Source organism: Culicoides brevitarsis, chromosome 1 (genome assembly GCF_036172545.1).
Source record: "Culicoides brevitarsis isolate CSIRO-B50_1 chromosome 1, AGI_CSIRO_Cbre_v1, whole genome shotgun sequence".
NCBI classification, from domain to species: Eukaryota; Metazoa; Arthropoda; class Insecta; order Diptera; family Ceratopogonidae; genus Culicoides; species Culicoides brevitarsis.
The window spans coordinates 20,982,038-21,003,054 of record NC_087085.1 but is presented as its reverse complement, the minus strand read 5'-3'; the positions used below and the strand labels follow the sequence as shown (position 1 = coordinate 21,003,054).

At 31.4% G+C, this 21,017-nt stretch overlaps 3 protein-coding genes across 3 annotated transcripts; 2 read left to right on the top strand and 1 right to left on the bottom strand.

Moving 5' to 3' along the window:
• Positions 1-1,087: 1,087 nt before the first annotated feature.
• LOC134837078 (serine/threonine-protein kinase ULK2) lies at positions 1,088-19,537 on the top strand. Its single transcript, XM_063852392.1, has 13 exons — positions 1,088-1,793; positions 2,071-2,247; positions 15,895-16,105; positions 16,160-16,233; positions 16,293-16,453; positions 16,507-16,643; positions 16,699-16,776; positions 16,839-17,137; positions 17,194-17,688; positions 17,750-18,020; positions 18,081-18,217; positions 18,280-18,415; positions 18,788-19,537. The coding sequence occupies exons 1-13, from the start codon at positions 1,704-1,706 to the stop codon at positions 18,862-18,864; spliced, it is 2,343 nt and encodes a 780-aa protein (XP_063708462.1). The 5' UTR covers positions 1,088-1,703; the 3' UTR covers positions 18,865-19,537.
• Positions 3,699-10,455, bottom strand: LOC134831197 (chaoptin). The gene is made up of 6 exons (XM_063844865.1): positions 9,734-10,455; positions 8,489-8,834; positions 5,096-5,765; positions 4,811-5,042; positions 4,480-4,749; positions 3,699-4,419 (listed from the first exon to the last, which is right to left on the bottom strand). The coding sequence occupies exons 2-6, from the start codon at positions 8,542-8,544 to the stop codon at positions 4,250-4,252; spliced, it is 1,398 nt and encodes a 465-aa protein (XP_063700935.1). The 5' UTR covers positions 8,545-8,834; positions 9,734-10,455; the 3' UTR covers positions 3,699-4,249.
• On the top strand, positions 13,698-15,590 carry LOC134828041 (cytosol aminopeptidase-like). The gene is made up of 2 exons (XM_063840987.1): positions 13,698-13,895; positions 13,953-15,590. The coding sequence occupies exons 1-2, from the start codon at positions 13,698-13,700 to the stop codon at positions 15,375-15,377; spliced, it is 1,623 nt and encodes a 540-aa protein (XP_063697057.1). The 3' UTR covers positions 15,378-15,590.
• Positions 19,538-21,017: the final 1,480 nt, after the last annotated feature.

The window sequence follows — 21,017 nt, the reverse complement described above, 5'->3', positions numbered from 1 at the left end:
GCCGCTCCAAACGAAAATCAAAAATAAAGTCCGGTGCCCCATTTTAAAAGTAAAAAATCCAATGGGGCACAATAAAAAAAAAAGTTAAAAATTTCATCAAAATTGATCGTTTTTTGTTGTATTTTCATAATTTTTCAAGACATTTTCAAAAAAATTTATAAAAAATTTTCAATTATTTTAATTTTTGTTTTGAAAATCATATTTTAACTTGAATTTTCTTCTCTAAAAAAAATTTTCATAAAATTACTGAATTTTTTTTTCAAATTTTTTTGACAGTTATTTTTTATGAAATTTTAATTTTTCAATTTTTAACTTAAAATGATCTTAAATCAATTTTTAATTTGAAAGTTTCAAAAAAGATTATTAAAAAACAACAAAAATGTTGATCAACGATCAAAAATTGCTAAAATTTTGTCATTTTGTATGAAAATAAGTATTTCAAAATTTTTTTTTTATTTTGCCATCCCCCCCGTAAATGGATTTTCAATTTTTATTTTCAAAAATTTTGGACCTTATTTTTGATTTTGTCAGTTGAAAATAAGCCTAATTTTCAAAAATTTTGCAAAAAAATTAATTTTTCACAAATTTATTAAAAATTTAGTCTTTTTTTAATTTTTGGATTTTAGAAGAACTAATTTTAAAAAAAATTTTATTTTAAATTCTATTAAAAAGTTTTCGGAAAAAAAATTTAAATCCTTACATTAAAATTTAAATTAAAAATCATAGAAAACTATAAAACCGAATTGAATGAAAAAAAAATTTAATATTATAGATTTTACAGTTTTCTGACATTTTCCGAATTTTCCTGAAAGAAATTTTTTTTTTTACGTTAATCTCGAGATCCTTATGAGCCTAAAAAAATTTTAATATTTTCAAGTTTTTCACCAATTTTTCCGATTTTCCACGAATTTTTCACAAATTTCCTCCAATTTCCACCAACGGATTTTGTTTTTTGAAAATTACTGTGTTCCGGCGATCAGAACCAACACCCAGTGTTTTCTTCGCTGGATCACAGTAGTCAAAACATCTGAGACGAATGAAAGTGATAATTCGTGACCCAAGGCACAGCCGGAGCAAACTTCCAATTGTGCGCTGGGCAATAAAAAGAAAAAAACAAACGCAATAGAGTGAAGTCAAAAATAATGAAAATTCGAATTAAATTGCCATAATAATTTCCTTTAACTGCTAAGAACGCATCCAACAGACACCAATTAGTGCAATAGTCCGTGCGACATCCAGTTTTTCCGTTTTCGGAACGTGTTACGACGGAAAATCCGTGCGACATTACCCGAGAAAAAAATTTTCCTTCTATCTACGACGGAAAAATCGATTCGAGAAAAGTAGTTTGTGCACAACAATCCGTCATTAGAATTTTACTTTTTTTTTATCGCATTTTCTCTCGCCCGTGGTCCCGCTTACGTGATGAAAGTGCTCTAAATTTGCTCTAAAGCGATGTAGATGATGATGATGAACGTTCATCGGGCACCAGAGAACAAAAGAAATTGCGTTTTTGTGTAGAAATATAAGGCAAAAAAAGTATAATAACAAGAAAATATTGCACGAAATGTTTCGTTGCTGCTTCATCTGTGTTGTAATTTCGCTTTAAATGTTCGTCGTTTAGAGAAAATAAGAAAAAAAATATTTAATCGAAATAATCCTGAAATAATTGAATTAAGTGAAGAAAATAAAATAAAAGTGAAAAAATGGAAATTGTCGGTGATTTCGAGTACAACAGCAAAGATTTGATCGGACATGGAGCCTTTGCTGTTGTCTTCAAAGGCAGACATCGCAAGGCAAGTTGATCTAATTAAACGTTGTTTCCGCATCTAATCGCCTCGTTTCAAGTTGAACGCGTGTAAAATTCATTACAATGTAGACCAGTTGTCTACATTAGTTTGGAATTTATATTTACATATCGCTCTCAAATCGCTTTTTGATTTTTGTACGGAAAAAAACTTATCAGTCGTGACACACTTTTGCACGTAAAATGCACATACGAGAAAAATGATGAAATTATCAGTTTTTGTTGAGTGATCTGTAATTTTTTTTATTTATTTTTTTTCTCCGCAGAAGACAAACTTCCCCGTTGCCATCAAAAGTATTACCAAAAAGAGTTTGGCCAAGTCGCAGAATCTCCTCGGCAAGGAAATCAAAATCTTGAAGGAACTCACGGAGCTGCATCATGAAAATGTCGTGGCACTGCTCGACTGCAAGGAATCACAACACAATGTTTTTCTCGTTATGGAGGTAAGTCATTTACATAAATTTCGTTGTGTGGGAATATTTTTTTGGTATTTGAAGAAAAAGACAATCCGAGAGACAATTTCGTGCCTCCACGTGTGGTTTGTTACTTTTATTGATTTTTTTTCTGTTTGTTTGTTGTTATTTTGTCAATATCCATCGTAAAAAAAGTTATCCTTGGATTAAAATGACGTATTTTATGCAAATTTATCCAATAAAAAGAGAACATTGGTGCAATTGAAAAGAAATTCAATGAAAACTTGACGATTGGCAATAAACTTCAAGCTGCTGAATGATGTCAGTTTGGTGTTCGATGAAGTGGAAATAGATAATGACGCCCTTAATTAAGTAACGAACTTGCGTGTAATTGTTGGATGTTGATGTAATATTGAAGAAAACGAAACTTTGTTGGGGAATTAAAGATTTGCAAGACCCGAATGTTAATTAAGATGCGGATTTTGGTCTTAATTCTTGAAATCTTAAAAGTTTAACTAGAAATTTTGGTTTTTATGTCATTAATTAAATAGATTTTTGTAAAAAAAAAATGTGTAATATCAAGATAATTTGTAATTTTTTGGGATGAAATTAATTTTTATTTATATTTCAAAATAATGAGAAGTAAATCAAAAGTCAAATTTTGAATATTTTGGTCAAAAATTTTATCAATCTCATTAAAACGTTCTTTTTACATTTTTTTTTGATTTCAAGCTAAAAATGTTCAAAAAATTACTCTTAAAAATTGGTACCTTGATAAAAAAATTATAGAAAAATCTCTATCATTGCCATTTTAGAAGATCAACAGAATACTTCAATTTTTATTTTTGTTCAAAAGTGAACGAAATTCAACGAAAATATTATTTTTGCATTTTCAAGCCTTCCAATTTTTCATTAGTTCTTAGAGTTTTCTATAAATCTTTCATTAAAAATTCATAGAAAAACTAAATTGGTTTACAAATATATTTTTTTAAATTTTGCTTTTCATAAATTTCATTCGAGTTATGATTTCTGCCTTAATCTTTAAGAAATATTTACTAATAAAATTAATTGATTTTGCAATAAGATATTTTTTTATGGAAATTTTTATAGACAAATCTTTTCTGTTGAATTATATTTAATTTATATTTTTTTTTTCAAAAATCTTTCACAATTTTTTCAAAAAAATCTACAGTTTTTTATTAATTTTGGACCAAAAACTTCAAAAATTGGTTTTGAGATACTAATTTTTTTTTTGCTTCGGCAAATTTTTGTACCCAAAGCTAATAATTTTCTGATGTAAAAGAAAAAAATCGTTTTTAAATTTACCGAAAATTTAAAAAAAATCATCAAAAATCTGATTTTTATCATAATTTGTGAGAAAATAATTTAATTTTCTTACCTTTTAAGCTTTCTAACATTTAAAAATATTTTTTTTTCATGAGGAACACATTAAATTTCAACAGAAAAATTCCATCACAGAATGGTTGTAAATTGTACTCAGGCTCCTTCCAGACTACAAAAAGTCATAAAAAAGTATTCTTGCATCATGCGAAAAAAAAGTTTTTAGTGAACAAACCATTCACTGCTTAACAAAAAGGAAACGCATTTAAAATTTTCCATATTTTTCTTTATTTATTTCATATTTTAATATTTCACTAGGATTTTGATTCTATGTCTTCCTACATTGCTAATAATTTTTATTCCTACAAAATTGGTATCAAACTTATCGAGACATATTTTTTTTATGAATATAAAGGACAAATAATTATAATAAATACAGTAACCACTAACTAGAGTCATAACAGCTAATTTTGTATACAAAAAAAAAAAGAAATTTTTTGTTCGTTGTATCCCTTTTGAAAACCCCTTTTTTTAAGTAACAGAAATTTCAAGGGAATAATACTTTTCGAAACTTTTCAAATTATTTAATTAATTTCCGTCCGCTTAGCTCCTTAATCTATCAATAATTTAGTACTTTTGAGTGAAAATCTATACAAATATTTATATACGTTAAGGAATATTGGCAGAAAAGTTACGTCGATGTCGTAATTTTGTTCAGGGGAACTTCTTCAGGTATCGGTCTGACTTGGTCCGTTGGGTGTCGCGGTCTCCGTGTTCGACACAATTTGGTCTTGATGCCGCAACAATCTCGTCTGAACACGATACTGATGATTATTGACAGGAGAATCAATAGAATGAGGCCTAAAATGCAAAAAAATTATTAGTAAAATTTCATAAAAAAACGAAAAATTGAATTTTTACCTATCAAAATTTGGTTAATAACTTCTTGAGGAATGTCTGCAAGGTTAAATCTTTCACCAAAAGTCTTTCTTTCGGTGACGTCTTGATCGTTTGTGTCATTTTCTGTGTCGACATGTTGTTCCTGTGTCCCTAATCCGTTTTCGCGTGTCGTGATAACCTTATTTTGGATGTCTGTGTCATTCATTTGGGGCCTTGAATCGTTCGAGGGAGTGTCTTTTTGTTGCACTTCAGGCTCATCGTCATCAGTAAGGACGTCATTTATTCCCATATCTAAAAATATTAAGATTTTTAGTGATTTTTAGAAATAAAAAAATTAAATTTTATCACTTACCGTCATCATAATGTCTCACAATCGTCGAATGAGTCGACGTCTGAATGATACTTTCTTCAAAGGATAATCCCACGGACAACTCATAACAGCTGATCATGTATTTTCCGGCTACTTCAATGACGTCGATGGCTTTCAAGTATACGCAAAGCTCCTTAATTGACCATTCCGACACCTCTGGAATCCGTAATTTGGCCAAATTTTCCAGCGGAGCGAATGTTTTTGTGTTGATGTTCTGATGAAAAGTTCAATTTTAGTATAAAAAATCACAAAAAATTAATTTCTTACCCCTTCAAAGAAATTATTCATCAAATTAAGTGACTTTAGCACCACAAGAGGCTTGAACAATTCAGCTTGCAAATCACTATTCGTCAAGTTGCAGTTCTCCAAATCGAGTAATTTCAGTCCTTTTTGATCCAAAAACGGCCCAATGTTCGGCATCTCGATCGGATTTCCCGCTAACCAAAGTTGCTCCAGCTTCCGTGCCTCATTAAACGTCTCCGGCTGTATCTGCGTGAGCGTGTTATTGGTCAAATCTATTATTCGTAAATTTTCTAGATCACGAAAGGCGAGTCTCTCGACATCCTCTATCTGATTATTGGCGAGATTGATTTTGTACAGTCGCGACAAACTCACGAACGAGTCGACGTCGAGCGTGGTGATGTTGTTGTAGCTTAAATCTATCTCATAGACGATTTTTGGTAGGTTTTTTGGTATCTGCGTGAGGTCACGATTTGAGCAATTGACGAAAAAGTGCGAGTTTTGCGTGCAAAAACACTCCGTCGGGCAGGAAATGTCTCCAGATGACGGCATTTCCGGTTTTCGCTTGTGCGGCGTCTCCACAAAAGTCGGTTCTACCTGCCGATAATCGTCATTTGTGGTCTGCAGCTCCTCTTCTTCGTCCTCGTACTCGCCATATTCGTTCAGCACGTCCGAGTCTGCCGTCCTCGCCAAGCGACTGCAAAGAAAATCAAAAAGAATTTTATTGATAATCGTTTAATTGTAATTTTTTATCAAGATTGATGACCTTCAATTGAATTTATTTAACCCATATATTTGTTTTTCGAGTGACGAGTGATATGACGAGCCCGCGTCACACTGTAGATTGCCAATTATTTGTTATAAGTAGATACACAGAAAAATATTGAAAAGACGTAAATAACAAAAGTGGCCTTTAGTCGTGCGTTATTTGATTTATTTTGCAGCAACGAGAGAGTATCTCATCTCAGCAGCGAGATAATGATAATAATTAAAAATCGTTGCAGCGAGTTAACTTTTTTTTTGCTATTTTAGAACAATTGAAATGCTTCCTTGTTGGAATTCGCGAGAAAAATCTCTATTTTTGCACGTAGAGTCGAGAGACATTGACCTTTGAATGGGAAATTAGTTGCTAAAAGTGTCATTTTCTGTTTTAGCTGTTGATTGTTTGCAGTGGAGGTCGTTGATAGACATGTAATTAGTCTAGACGACACACGACAGAGTAAATAAGGGCACTTGTTACGGGGAATTTGTGATGGAATGCGCTTTGTCAGGCGATTTTTAATACGACACTTTATCGAAATTTAAAAAATTTACGTTTTGATCTCGAAAAATAAATGAAAATTACTTAAAAATACGAAAAATTATGATTTTTTTGTAGTAAAAGTTAAAAATTTTACTCCAAAATTTAAAAATTGATTGCAAGCTCTAAAATTTAATTATAAAAAAATTTTTTTGATCAAAAAATCGCTTATAATTGTATAGTTTTTGGAAAATTTTTAATGTTTCGTCAAAATTTTTTAGATTTTAGTAAAAAAAATTATAATTTTTGTTTTAAGGTGACATAAAAATGCTTTCATTGAGCCTAAAATTCTTTTGAATTGTAAAAATGGTATAAAATTTATAATTTAAAAAAAAATAATTCACGTTTTTAATAATTGATTAGTTTTTGATTCTAAAAAGTGCTAAATTTTGTTCAAAAAATAATTTTTTCTGGAATTTTTAATTTTTTATTTAAAAAATATTAAAATTTTTAATGAAAATCTTGCTTCAGAAATTATTTTTCATTCAAAATTCTTCCAAAATTTAAAAATTTCCAACAATTTAGTGAAAAAATAATCGTTTTTCATTAAAAAATTCTTTCATAAAAACTAAAAATAAAATTTAACATTTAAAATTCAATAAAATTTCCACGACTCAATTTAGAATCGTACTTCCTCTCTTCGCACAATCCATTAACGGCATTGACGAGCGAAAGATATCATCATTAAAATATCAATAATAACAGAAAAATGCCTTTTTTCATTTTATGACGGGGACATTAATAATAAAAATATAATAAAAAGCAAACACACTTGACACTCACTTTACTCGATTCCCCCGTTTTTCCGAACAATGTAAGCATAATAAGCACTTTGTACAGAAAAAACGTCAAAAGAAACATGAGACACACACACGTCGAGTCGTCGTTCACCGTCCCACGGGAATGAAAAGTTTTACATTTCAAACAAAAAAAAATATTGATAGCAGTTTGTTTATTTTTAGTTGTTATTTTTTTTCTAACCTGAGCACGAAATTTGTATCCCTGCAGCTAGTGACCGACCGAAAGTTGAAGAAAACCAGAGGAAATGACGAAAAATGAGGAAAAATAACAAAAAAGCGATAAGAATGGAAGAAAAATTCGTGTGTGCGACGTGCGTGTTGTGAGTGATTCACATAATTAGCCGTCATTGCATTACATTTTCCTTCATTTAGTAGCAATTTCCGAGGGTTGGGTTATTATTTCCACCATTATTACTTGCAGATGTGTGCTCCAAAGTCCGAATTTCGTAGAAAAAAATCAATATTTTATCTTCTTTTGTTGTGCGATTACGAAAGAAAAGCGGCTTACGTACGTGAAATGACAGCAAATTCGCGTTAATTAGACAAATGAATGCGTCTCTCGTAATTAATTCAGGTTTTTTTTCAACTCGCGTCATCGCGTTCGGTCGATTCATACTTGAATTTCCGACGCGCGACAGACATGTGCATTTAATTGTCCTTTAAATTGTTGTCATCTTTCATTGTTGAGCTCTCACGGCATCGTTGTTGGCTGTCATGAACATTTCTCTCCCTCTTACATGTCCGGCAACGATCGAAAAACGACCATTTTACGATAAAATTTACAAAATTACTGCCAAAAGTGTCCCTTAATGATTAATTTTTCGGCATTTCGGGTGTTGATTGATCATGAAACCATGAAAAAAATGTGAGAAATCATCAGAAATCTATTAGAAATGGGAATTTTGACACCCAGTTAGAAAAAAATTGAATAAAATTCAGTGGGAGTTTGGTTAAATGACATCAATTGCGTTCGAGAAATGATAAATGAACAATGTGGCATTCAAAATGTCGATAGAACGACATCGAGAATTGTTCAATAAATGAATAAATAAATGAAAGGAATGATTTTTGAAATTTAAATGGACGGACATTGGGAGAGTGCGATGAACTTTCGGTTAGAAATTGATTCCGAACAGTGATTAATTCAAAAATTTAATTTTTTTTCGTCACCACTCATGTTCATTTGATGATAAGATAATGAAAGTTCAATGATTATATTGAATTAAAAGTTATTATCGAAATCACCCTTTGGACATTTGCCTTGAATCGACTCGTCACTCGTCATTATATGGAACAGATGTTGTTATTCAATCGACTCACCTTACAACTATTAAATAAAATAAACTAAATCCAATTATTTTGTGATGAAAATGCATTCTTTCGTCCTTTTCTTTATTTTCTCTTCTGTTCGTTCAATATTGAACTTCCTTTTTACTTTGTTTCACCTTTTATTTTATTTTACAAAAACTTTTTTTTGTAATTTTTTCTGGGGAGCAGATGTTTCCTTTTTAATTACGTCTTTTTGATTCTTATCATTAAAATATTTTTTTTCTTCTAATTTTTAATACAACACGTCCTTTGTTCACGAAAATTTATCAGTACTACAGGTGAGAATGCCGCCACAAAATACTCCAAGTTGCACATTTTTCCTCATATTTTGTTGATTCTGTTGATAATAATGTATAATTTTATATTTTTTAGCTAATTCTTTGTTTAACAAACTTGTATTTGTTTAATATTTTATTATTAATGTTAAATGTAGAGCTCTCTTATCAGTAGTTAAGTTCATTTTAACGCGATGACACAAACATTTAAAATATAAATCCCGCACTTAAATATTGAACTTTGTGCATTTTTTACGTTTTTTTATTATCTTTTAATTAAGATTTAATCGCTTTTGAACAACGAATTATCTTATCTTGTATTTTTTTTAAACTAAATATTTTATCATTAATTTTGTAATTTTTTTTTAGATATTTTTTTTTAAATATTTATTCATGAAAATATCGAAGGAAGTGAAATAATCGCTTAATGCTTCAATAAATAATATTAAAAGTTTCACTTTATATTTTTAATATTTTTTTCAATATTTTTTTTATTATTATTTTATGCTTTTTTTTTGCAATGTTGTTATGTCATTGTCTCAATTTTTTTACACTATTTCAATAATAAATAATATTTTTATTGAGAAAATATATTTTAGTGGTGGTAATGTTTCTAAGTCATGTTATTATTTATTTTTAGCTATAGTGCTACACACGATTTTCGGTTGTTCGCTCTCTCGTTTCGAAAAAATGGCACACTTTCGGTCGAGAAATACATCATAACACTAAAAAAAATAATAAACTAATGAGCGAATGTGTATTGTAACTTTTTCCGAGTATTTATTCTGAAATTTTTAACTTTTTTTTTTAACACGAAAAGAGCATTTTGTCATCAAATGAGTAATATATATGTTACAGATATGAAGAAATAATCATAATTATCTGATGAAACTATCTTTTTTGCGTGCTTTTTGCTGTTTACACAAATAACTTGCGGTTTCTCGGCGATAATTATCGTTACCTCTGCGATGATATGTGAACTTTTTCGCGATTATTTCATCAAAATATTAAAATTTAATTTAGGATACGGACAAAAACACGATTATTTGTTGTTATTCGGTGTGTTCGGATGATGTTTGGAGGAAAAAGCAGCATGTAACACTGGATTGAAAAAAAAAATCGTATGACGACGATGACGACTTTGTAGGTATTGCTTGCTCAAACAACGATAACGTACTGAACTATATTTACGGAGTGTGTAAATAACGACTGCCGCATAAGCAAGGTTACTCAATTTTGTCGCTGCATCGACGGAACGCGACGTACGGCTACAGCTATTGTTGTTGTTCAAGCAAAATATGAGGAAGAATTCCCTTTTAACTATATTCGTTTCGACACGAGTTGAGTGATTTTAACGAGAGAGAGAATTTTTTGACAAAAAAACATTAAAGTCGTAAGTTGTACGAAAAATCACGGAAAATAGTGCTTTTATGACTGAAATGAGTGAATAACAAAGCAAAACAGTGAAGTAGAAAAAACGGGGCTCCGTAATAATATAAACATTCGAACACGAGTGAAATTAGACCGGAATGAATGAAATAAGATACATCGAAATAATTATTATCGATTAAATTGATTCCTTGAATTTTTCGTTATAACACATTTCAATATCGCGTTGGACGATTCATTGATTTTTTTTCGCCTCTAATAAATTTTATGACGACTTTGATAGGAATTTATTAAAATCACAAGAATATTGCATGAGGATAGGTACATGATCTTTTATAAGATCCGCAAATACGAATTTGTCACGTTTGTTCGGTGTCAACATCTTCAAATCAAATAAAATCACAAATGAAGTTACTCAAGTAAGTGCGAGATGTTTTGCAATAGCGATTTGTGGATTAAAATAATGCGTTGAGAGTTCAAAGTATAAAGTCATTAAGGCGTGTTTTTGAAATGAAAGTTTTTATTTTAGATTTTTATTTATTTTCTGACTGTTTAAAATTTCTTAAATTATTAAAAAAAAAATTCTTTAATTATTTAAAAAAAAATCTATATTTTATTTTTTTTTTTTTGTTTTTTTATTTAGTCGAATTTTTCAATTTTTTTTTTCATTCAAAAAATTCGTAAAAAATGTTTCTCCAATTATTTTTAATTATTTATTTTTCAGTGTCTCAACCTTTTTTAATTTATTTTTTTTAATTTTTGTAGAATTTTTAATTTTTTTTTTCTTAATTTAATAATTTCTTTTTTATCTTCAATTCTACAATTCAATATAATTCTGAAGATTTTTCTTATTTTATTTTATTTTTCAAATTTTTAAACTTTTAATTTTATTTAATTTAACATTTAAAATTTTCTCAAAACTCTAATTTTTTAAAAATTACTTTATTTTTTTATTTATTTTTTTTTTATTTAATTTTTTTAACTTTTGCTTCAATTTTTTTATTTTTTTTTTAATTTTTAGAATTTTAAATTTTATCAGTTTTAAATTTTTTTTTCAAAAATCTCAATTTTTTAAACTATTTAATTTTTATTTTTTTTTTACCTCGTTCACATTTTCGAGCCTTTTTAATTTTTTTTGCTCGATAAAATGTATTTCCATTGATTCATTCATCATTCGACACAAAAATTATAAAATCGTCTAGGTCAAAAGTCTGTTCGTTTCAAATAAAATAGAATAGACTAAAAAAGAAACACTTCCTTTCCAAACAATTTTTATAGAAAAAATTACGAAAAATAGCGACTTCGACTTTTATTTGCATAAATTATCCAGACACTATTGCATATTAGAATAATAATTTTTTTTTTTATACAACTGAAGTGAAATAATGTCAAGCACTGAGGAGGTTAATTACCTTCTATAAGAAGTTATATCATCGTCATTTCAGTGTCGCGCAGTATTATTTAATAAAATATCTTCGCCTCGCGTACTAAATAAATAATTGACACACACACTCAAAATGTCTCGCTCCCCGTACGATGGAGGCTCAAGACAATGCAAAGTGATAACTGACATTGTTGAAACATGTTTAAATATTATATTAAATTTTTAATGAAAATCGTTAATGTCGAATGTTTTAAAAAAATAAGTTGTTCACCTGGATTGTCTTTCTTTCTTTCTTTCTTGCCTTGCTGCAATGTGTGACACGACATATTTATGTAAGGTTAACGTTTCGAGTGCTCTTGTCTGTTTTAAAAAATTGAAGACATATAAACAAAAGGGATTGATAAATATGAAACGTTAACATCCTGAAGGATATGAAGTGTAGGAAATTGTTTGTTTTGAAAGGTAAAAAAGATCAAAGGATGGTACAGAAATATGTTTGAGGGGGAGGACTGCGTTTTTTAAAACTTGTTTTTTATAACAACGAAATATGGACGGAATTCATCAAAATCGAATGAATAAAGTGAAAAATGGAAGAAAGTCAAGTTTGGGGGTGAACAAGGCTGGAAACAAGACAAATTCATTCTGTTTTATCTAAGGCTTTGCGTTAATCCATTTATCTTCTTACATATCGCATGTGCGGTTTTATTTAAATTGATAAAATTTTGTTTTCGGTATGGGGAAAATTGTTTTTTTTTTATGACAATTTTTCAAATTTATTTGAATTTTTAGGGGTTTTTGTAGTTATTTTCGGCATATTAATAAATTTTTCAAATTTTTTTCATAAAAATAATTTTAGATAAAATTATTTTTTTGAAAAAAGTAAAGAAAAATTAACAAAATCTGAAATATTTTTGAAAAATTACCACTTTTTTTTTGGTTTTTTGTATGATTTTACCGCACATTCAAATAAAATTTGGTAAATTTGCCGAAAAAGTTATAATTTTAAAAAGGAAAATTATTTTTGTAAAATTTTTTGAACAATTTAAGCAAAAAAGTCAAATTAAATTTTTCGTAAAATTTTTTGAACAATTTAAGCTCAAATTCTTAAAAATTTGATAACCTCAATCCAGACATTACCAGAAATCATTACCGTATTTCATAAAAAATCTGGTAATTTTAAAATTTTAAACGGTTTTTGTCTGATTTTATGTTATTGATGCCTAATTGTCTAAAAAAATTGATTTTTATTAATTTACAATAAAAATTCTTGAACAAAAATTAAATTTTTAGTAACTTTTTAAAAATTACCAGAATATTACCACATTTTATAACCGCTTTTTAACCGTTTTAATGAAAATCGGTTATTTTTCGATAATTCGATTTTTTTTAAAAATATTTTCAATAGAAATTGGTCCAAAATATTTTTTTAAATTTATTTTTTTTTGTAAATTTAAATTAATTTTTAAATTAAAATAATTAAATTAAATTTATTAGAATTTTTTGCTTTTGAAATAATTTGTTTCAAAAAAATTTCTCATTAAAAATAATGGAAATTTCTCATAATTCCTTTTTATCACTCAAAATTGCACTAAACTTCCAAATTTGCCTCTTACGATATTTATTTAGGCAATTCCTCGTTCTATATTTGAACTTCGCTTGAAATATTCTATTCCGCATTCGTTTCAACCACTTTGATTTAATTATAACGATAAACACCGTTACCATGTTTTATGTCTGCCTAGCTCGAGCACAGGATAAAAGCGAGAGATTCGCCGTGTTGTTATGTTATTAAACAACTCTCGAGAAGTAGAGTGAAGAACGAAAATGGTAAATCGATATCATCCCGTTTGCACGCACTTGATATAGACATAAAAGTTGTATTTGTTGAAAATGTGAAGTGCATACAATAAAAAGTGGATTTTTATTCCCCTTTTTTTCGTTTCTCTCCCTTTTTTCTTTCACTTGTCCCGAAAAAAATTGGAAACACAGAAATTAATTAGGCTTTAGTGCCGTTTCACAAAAAGAAAATTCATCATAGTTGGCATTGCAATTTTGCGTCACAATTGAAAATTATTTCTTTTGTTCTCGAAGCGAGTCTTTAAAATTGTCTAGAAGTCGTTTTTTTGTTAATTAAAAATAATTTTTTAAAAAAATGTTGGGATTTGTTACTAAATTTGCGATAAAACCGCATTTGTTGAACGTAATTCGCCGAAATCTGCGAACTGGCTTGACGGGAACGGAAGAATGCTCGGCTCCAGTATCGCATGGACTTGTCTTGGGAGTTTACGCAGACGAGAATAACCACGATGACGATGGACTTTTGACGCCAGCTGCTGTGCGATACAACGAGGTATCATCAAAAAACGACTTTTTCTGAAAAAAAAATTAAATTTTTGACTTTTTTAAGGGTTACACGAATGGACAACTCTTGCATTTGTTGCGAATTGGCGGCGCAATGCCCAAACGCGGCGAATGTCGAGTATTTTATGCGCTCGATAAGACTTACAGTGCGGTAGCTGTTTGCGGTTTGGGCTCCGAGTGTCTCGGCTACAACCAATACGAGGTCGTCGACGAGGGAAAAGAAGCAATTCGCATGGCAGCCGCTGCTGGAGTTCGAAAATTGCAAGAAATTGAAACAAGTAAAATTTACGTGGAAGGTTTTGGGCATGCGGAATCCGCTGCCGAAGGTGCCGCCATGGGTGTTTGGATCAATCAAGAGTTCAAGGAGCAAAAATCTCAATTACCGATCCCACAAATTGAAATGTGGGCCGAACGCGGTGTCGACATCGACTGGGATGGCTGGAAAATTGGCTTGCAAAAAGCTCATGCGCAAAATTTGGCGCGTCAATTGCAAGAAACGCCGGCTAACATGATGACGCCGACCTTGTTTGCGCAAAATATCGTCGAAGTGTTGTGCATGTCGGGCGTAAATGTCGAAGTTAAGGTCCGCAGTTGGGCGGAAAGTCAAAAAATGAATGCCTATCTTGCGGTAGCGAAAGGTTCGTGTGAGCCGCCAATCTTTTTGGAGCTGAGTTACTTCGGGACGCATCACAGCGAGCGACCAATTGTCTTGATTGGGCAAGGAAACACCTTCGATAGTGGCGGTTTATGCAAGAAAACCAATGCGGAATTGCGGGATATGCGAGGCGACATGACCGGAGCTGCTTCTGTGGTTGCGGCATGCAAAGCTTGTGCAGCGCTAAAGTTACCGGTGAATATTCGGGCGTTAATTCCCTTGTGCGAACACATCATCGGATGTAATGCCATGAAGCCAGGTGACATTGTGACTGCTATGAATGGAAAAACGATCGAAGTTGAGAGTGCTGACAACGAAGCGACTCTAATTCTCGCTGATGCCCTTTGCTATGCCGAAACATTTGGCCCGAAATTCATCGTGGATATCGGTACCATGTCTCATTCCGTACTGGATGCTGTCGGTCCCACCGCCACTGGCATTTTTACAAACTCAGAAGAGCTCTGGCAACAAGTCAAAACCGCCAGTATCCACACCGGGGATCGTGTCTGGCGCCTTCCGCTGTGGAAATATTACACCGATCAAGTCACCAGCTCGGAAAAAGTCGACGTTCAAAACGTCGGATGTCCCGGCGGAGGCGAACCCAGCAAATTTGCGGCATTTTTGCGTGAATTTGTGCCATGCGGCAAGTGGATGCACATGGATGCCCACAACGTCATGACGACAGATGGTCAGGATTTTCCGTATTTACGCTTGGGAATGGCCGGCAGACCCACACGGACGTTAATTGAGTTCATCGCGCAGACAGTTTGTCGCGAAAAAGTCGCCTCAAATGGCCGAAATGCGGCACAGTGTTGAAGAATTGTTGAGTTTTGCGAATAAATCCACCCCTTTTTAATAAAAATAAATCGAAAAGTGTATTGAATCACGTCAAAACATTGGGAAACGTTCGGCACTTTTGACAAAAGGCACAAAGAAGAAAAGGGAAGTTAATTCGTCTGTAAATAATTTTGCACCATACACGATAATTCGACCAATTTTCTGTAGAACTACGTTCGGAGTCAATGTTAAATCGGCAATTATTCATAATCGACTCTTTTTTTGGTCGTTCCCTAAGAAAAAAAGTGAAAGTTTATTGCCTCACCCTTGAAATTTAGCAGCAAAGGGTGCGATGCATGCACCATAGGAGTTCTTTAACGACGTCTGGTACAAATTATTGCAGAGAAAAATGTGTTGTCAGCATTCCGTATGCAGGCAGTGCATGTCGAAATTTATGATTTGTTATGAGATATGACCCGGATTGTCTTTTTTTATCAATTTTTTTCCCGTTTCTCGACTAGAACTAATCAATTTTCTGGTTTTTCCTCTTTTTTAGTACTGCAACGGCGGTGATTTGGCCGACTATCTCTCAGTTAAAGGGACTTTGAGTGAAGACACGATCCGATTATTCCTCATACAACTTGCCGGAGCGATGCGTGCTCTCTTTGTCAAGGGTATTGTGCATCGAGATTTGAAACCGCAGAACATTTTGTTGTCACACACGTGCAAATCGCTGCCAGCTCCGGCGAAAATTACACTAAAAATTGGTAAGAATCGGTTTTTTGATGAAATTTAATGTTTCTAATACCTTTTATTTTTAGCTGATTTCGGTTTTGCGAGATTCCTCCAAGAAGGGAATATGGCAGCGACACTTTGTGGATCCCCAATGTACATGGTAAGAACTTTTTTTGTTGAAAAATCTTCAAAAATTTAATAAAAATCTTTTAATTTTAGGCTCCTGAAGTGATAATGTCCCTGCAGTACGATGCAAAAGCCGATCTTTGGTCATTGGGTACCATTGTGTTCCAATGTTTGACGGGAAAAGCACCTTTTCAGGCACACACGCCACAAGAACTGAAGATGTTTTACGAGAAAAATGCTAATTTAGCGCCAAAGTAAGAGATTTTCATAAAAATTTGAATTTTTATTAATTTTTTTTCCTTTTTAGGATTCCTCCGGGAACATCGATCGAGTTGTGTGACCTTTTGAACGGACTTTTACGAAGAAATGCTAAAGAACGGATGGCCTTTGATGTATTTTTCAACCATGCTTTCTTACAGAGACCACAAACTCCAACAAATTCTGGTAAAATTCGATATTTTTTTGATAAAAAATTGGTGTTAATAATTTTTTTCTGTAGAATTTCCAATGGCTGCTACAACATTTGAGTCAGAGAAGAGCTCTAGTCCTGCGCAAGATCCTGTCTATGATAACAATGGTAAGAAATTTCCTCAATTTTTAAGTAAAATTTGGTTATAATAATTTTTTTTCAACACACAGCGGCAACAATCACCGACATTGACGACAGCGTGGCAACTTTAAATAACAACAGTGAGAATAACTCGTCAGTCGACAGCAGTCCCGACAACTCAGACGACTTTGTGATTGTCTCCAATAATATTCCGGTGGACCCAGCATGCGGAAATTACGAACGGAGCAAGCCAATGCGCGTTCCCGCTCCATCGCCTCACTCTCAAACAAGTCCTACTCGTCCAAGCAGTTTACCAATTATCTCGGAGCCGAGACCTGTGCCCTCAATGGCTTCACGAAAGATGTCACAACCGCAATCTCCACCGAAGGTAATGAAATTTTCGTGATTTTTCGACCAAATTTTTGAAAATTCTTGCTTTTTTAGAACATATCGAATGCAATTCCGCGATCGCAGCCCATCAACATGCGTTCAAATCGCGAAAATCGGAATGGAAGCAATTGTGATATCAGTTCAATTTCGCCGCCAGCTGTGCAGTTTGCCATTGGCACGCCTCCATCGGGACAACATCCGCATCACAGACGTCGTTCGCAGTCGGAAACGTTATCGGAAACACCTCCGCCGCCCTGTCAGTGGCAAGTTAGCCCGGGATCGCATCAATCTCCGTTGCGACATTCGGGCACCAGTTCTCCCATTCTTCCAACGGCATTGTCAAAGTTACCGCCACTCAGTAGTCCGACGCTCATTAGCGAGAACAACAATCCGCTGAGCAACAATCATCCGCTAAACACGCGAGCATTCACCTTACCCGAAATGGGTAACAATGCGCAATTTCAGAGTTTGTTGCACGAAACGGGATCGCAAGACGATCATCCAATTACATTTAGAGCGCCTGAACTTCCCGCAGAAACACTTTTGGATGTAAGATTTTGTTTTTTTTCCCAAAAAATAAAAATTTCACTTAAAAATTTTAATTTTTTAGCGCGATCACAACGAAACGCTCGCTAAACTAAACTTCGTAATGGCTCTCACGGACTGCATTCTCGAAGTTGCGGACTCCAGATGTGCTCCATTGTCGGCATTGATGTCAGCGGATGCGCCTCCAATCGCTCCGCATGCCCCCGAACACTGCAAACGGGCTGAACGACTCGTTTTGTTGGTGCGAGCACTGCATTTGTTACAATCTGGCTTGAATTTGGCATCGCAGCAACTGCAATCGGGCAGTTTGAAGCCTTCCAATACAGTCAAAAATGGTAAATTTTCATTAATTTTCAAATTTTTTTCAAATATTAAACTTTTATCGTGATTTTTAGTTCTTTCAATGATGAACACAAAATATCGCGCCACTCTGTGCGAGTCTAAAAAATTAAATGGATCTGGTTTGTTGCAAAAAGCAAACGCCAGTAACATCACAGCTGATAAAATTTTGTATGATCACGCAATACAAATGGTAATTTCTTGTTTTTAAGGCATCGAAGGTTTTTTTTTAATGTTGAAAAATTTCATTTTCAGTGTCAATCAGCAGCCCTTGACGAACTATTCGGAAATCCCGAGGACTGTTTCACACGATACCAATCAGCTCAGATATTATTGCATTCACTTGCGCAGAAGTGCAATCATCCATCAGACAAGACGTTGTTGTCAAAATGTAAGAAATCGTTCAAAATTATTTTTTAGATAAAAATCTTTTGCAAATAAATTAAACAAATAAATAAATTAAATGAAAAAAAATGGCCAAAAAATTTATTTATTTTTTAGTTCTTTATTAAATTTTCTTACCAAATATATTTGTTCCATTCAAAAAGAAAATTAAATATAAAATATAAAAAATTATTTTAAAATAAAAAAAAAATTAAAAATTATTTTTTTTTTAAATTTTTGAAAAAAAAAAATATATTAAATTCTTTTTATATACATTTTTTTAAAAACTAAAAAAATTAATTTAAATTTTATAATAATTTGTGAAATATTTTTTTTTTAATTTTCGAAAAATAAAAAAATTTCTTTTGAATATTTTCAGATAAAGACGCTGTGGAAAAACGCCTCTATATCTTGCAGCAACAAGGCTACATCTACGCCACCGATGAACTTTCATAGAGACAAAAATTTTAACAAGCAACAGTGTTAATACAAAAAAAAATATTTGCTACAACATTTCTATATAAACAAAAAACTATACTATGCAATAAAATTAAATAAAAATAAAAAAGAAAATGTAGAAACTAAATATTAAACAAAAAAAAATATTAATGTAACAGCTAAAAAAAATATTAGTTGAACAAAATTACCTAATCCCCCATTATCTCACGTTACTCTTATTCAAACAGACAGAGAACAAAAAAAGAAGTAGTTGCTTTGAATATTTTATAAACTTTTTTTTACTAAGAAAAACTGTTCAAAATTTTGCTGTTGTTTGCCTTGAAATTTAGAATATATTTTTTATAATCAGAAAAAAATTCGAATCACGGCTTCGTTGATCATGTGCACATGTTAAAAAGGACATTAAACCAGATTTCTTGAATTAGTTCGTCACGGCTGAAAAATGTAAATAATCTCTTAAAAAAGTCACAAATTATTTATCCTACAAGAAAAAAAAATTGGTTTGATTTTTTTTTTCAATTAAATTCCTAACTAAAGTGTAATCTGATACCTAATAATAAGTCATAAAAATGAAAAAAAATAATATAAATAAAAAAAAACATAAAAATAAATATAAAATATTAAAAAAGAAACAAAAATGTCATGAATGAATTAAATAAAAACAACAGACAGTAAAATACAAGACAGATCGATAAATAAAAAAAATATATTAATTTAAAAAAGGTGTAATTTTATGTCATTTTCTCTAATGGGTCCCGAATGACAATGGAAAACTGGTGGCATGCGAGGTAATTCGGTTGACCTATTTGTTAAATTGTTGATGAATTATTAGTTGGTTTTTGTGGTAAGAAAAGGACGTGAAACGAGCAACGATTTTTTTTTTTCGTAAAATTATTCATAAATTTTTACAAAATTTAATAAAAAAAAAATAATTTTTAAATTTTTTTTTTCTTAATTTTCTTTTTAAGAATAAATAATTTCTTTTTTTTTTCTTTATGAATAAATTTCAAATATTTAAATAATATTTTATAAAAATTACAAAAAAAAAATAAATATTTTAAGTAAAAAAATTTTTATCGAAATTTCAGTAATTCCATTTTTTTTCATTTATTTTTAACTGAAATTTTTTCATCAAATAAAAATTCCTAAATATTTTATAAAAAAAAATAAATAAATCAAACTTCTCATGATAAAAATTCACGAAAATTCGATTTCAATGTAAAAAAATAAAAAATTCCATAAAAAAATATTTTTCCGGAAAATTCTGTTACAGTTTTTATCAAACTAAATAATTTTTAACCAATCTCAAAAATCTAAACTCGAATCTGATATTTTTAATTTGCTGTTGATTTGCCATAATTTTTTTTCTAATCGCGACAATCGCTTCAATTTACAAGAATTTTAATCATAACGTAGAATTTTCCAGTTCTTATCGATTTTATTTGTATTCTTAACTGATGCCGGAAGGTCTAATTACTCCGCAACGCTTGCAGGTACTCGCCAATTTATCACCTCGTGTGTATTTCTCTCGTGTGTGGACATGCAATTGCACCGCGCATTAAATTATTCATCACGAAGAAAAAAAATAGTAAACTGATGTCGGAATGTCGGTCATTCGATTCGACCCATTGGATGTCGGAATGATAACTGTGGTCAAAATCCCGGAATAACTCAATATATTTACGAACGCGACCAAATGTCGCTTTCGTGGCTAATCAAAAATTCATTAGTAATTTGTCAATTATGGATAATGTTAAAGTTAGTTTTGTCCTATTCCTGTCACTGAAGACACCTAATACCACATAATTACCCCGAACCCCTAAATTGGTATTTTAAGTATACATAAGTAACTTCAAAATGCGTTGTGCTTCGTTATTTCTGGCACCACGACACAGACTACTCAAATATTTAGCCTGACGTGGCTTTCACTGTCTGGCGATTATTATTATTTTATATGTGAAACGGCTCCCCTTTGAGTACGGATTGAGGTGAGTTTAACGTGTGCATCGATGAAGTGAGTTGTAAGTCGAAGCACACAACAAATATGATAGTTTTTTAGTTTTACATGTCAGTTAATGGACATGTAGAAATTTTTTTTCCTATTTTATTGGTTTGTGTGGACATGTATGATAATATTTTAATCATTAGAA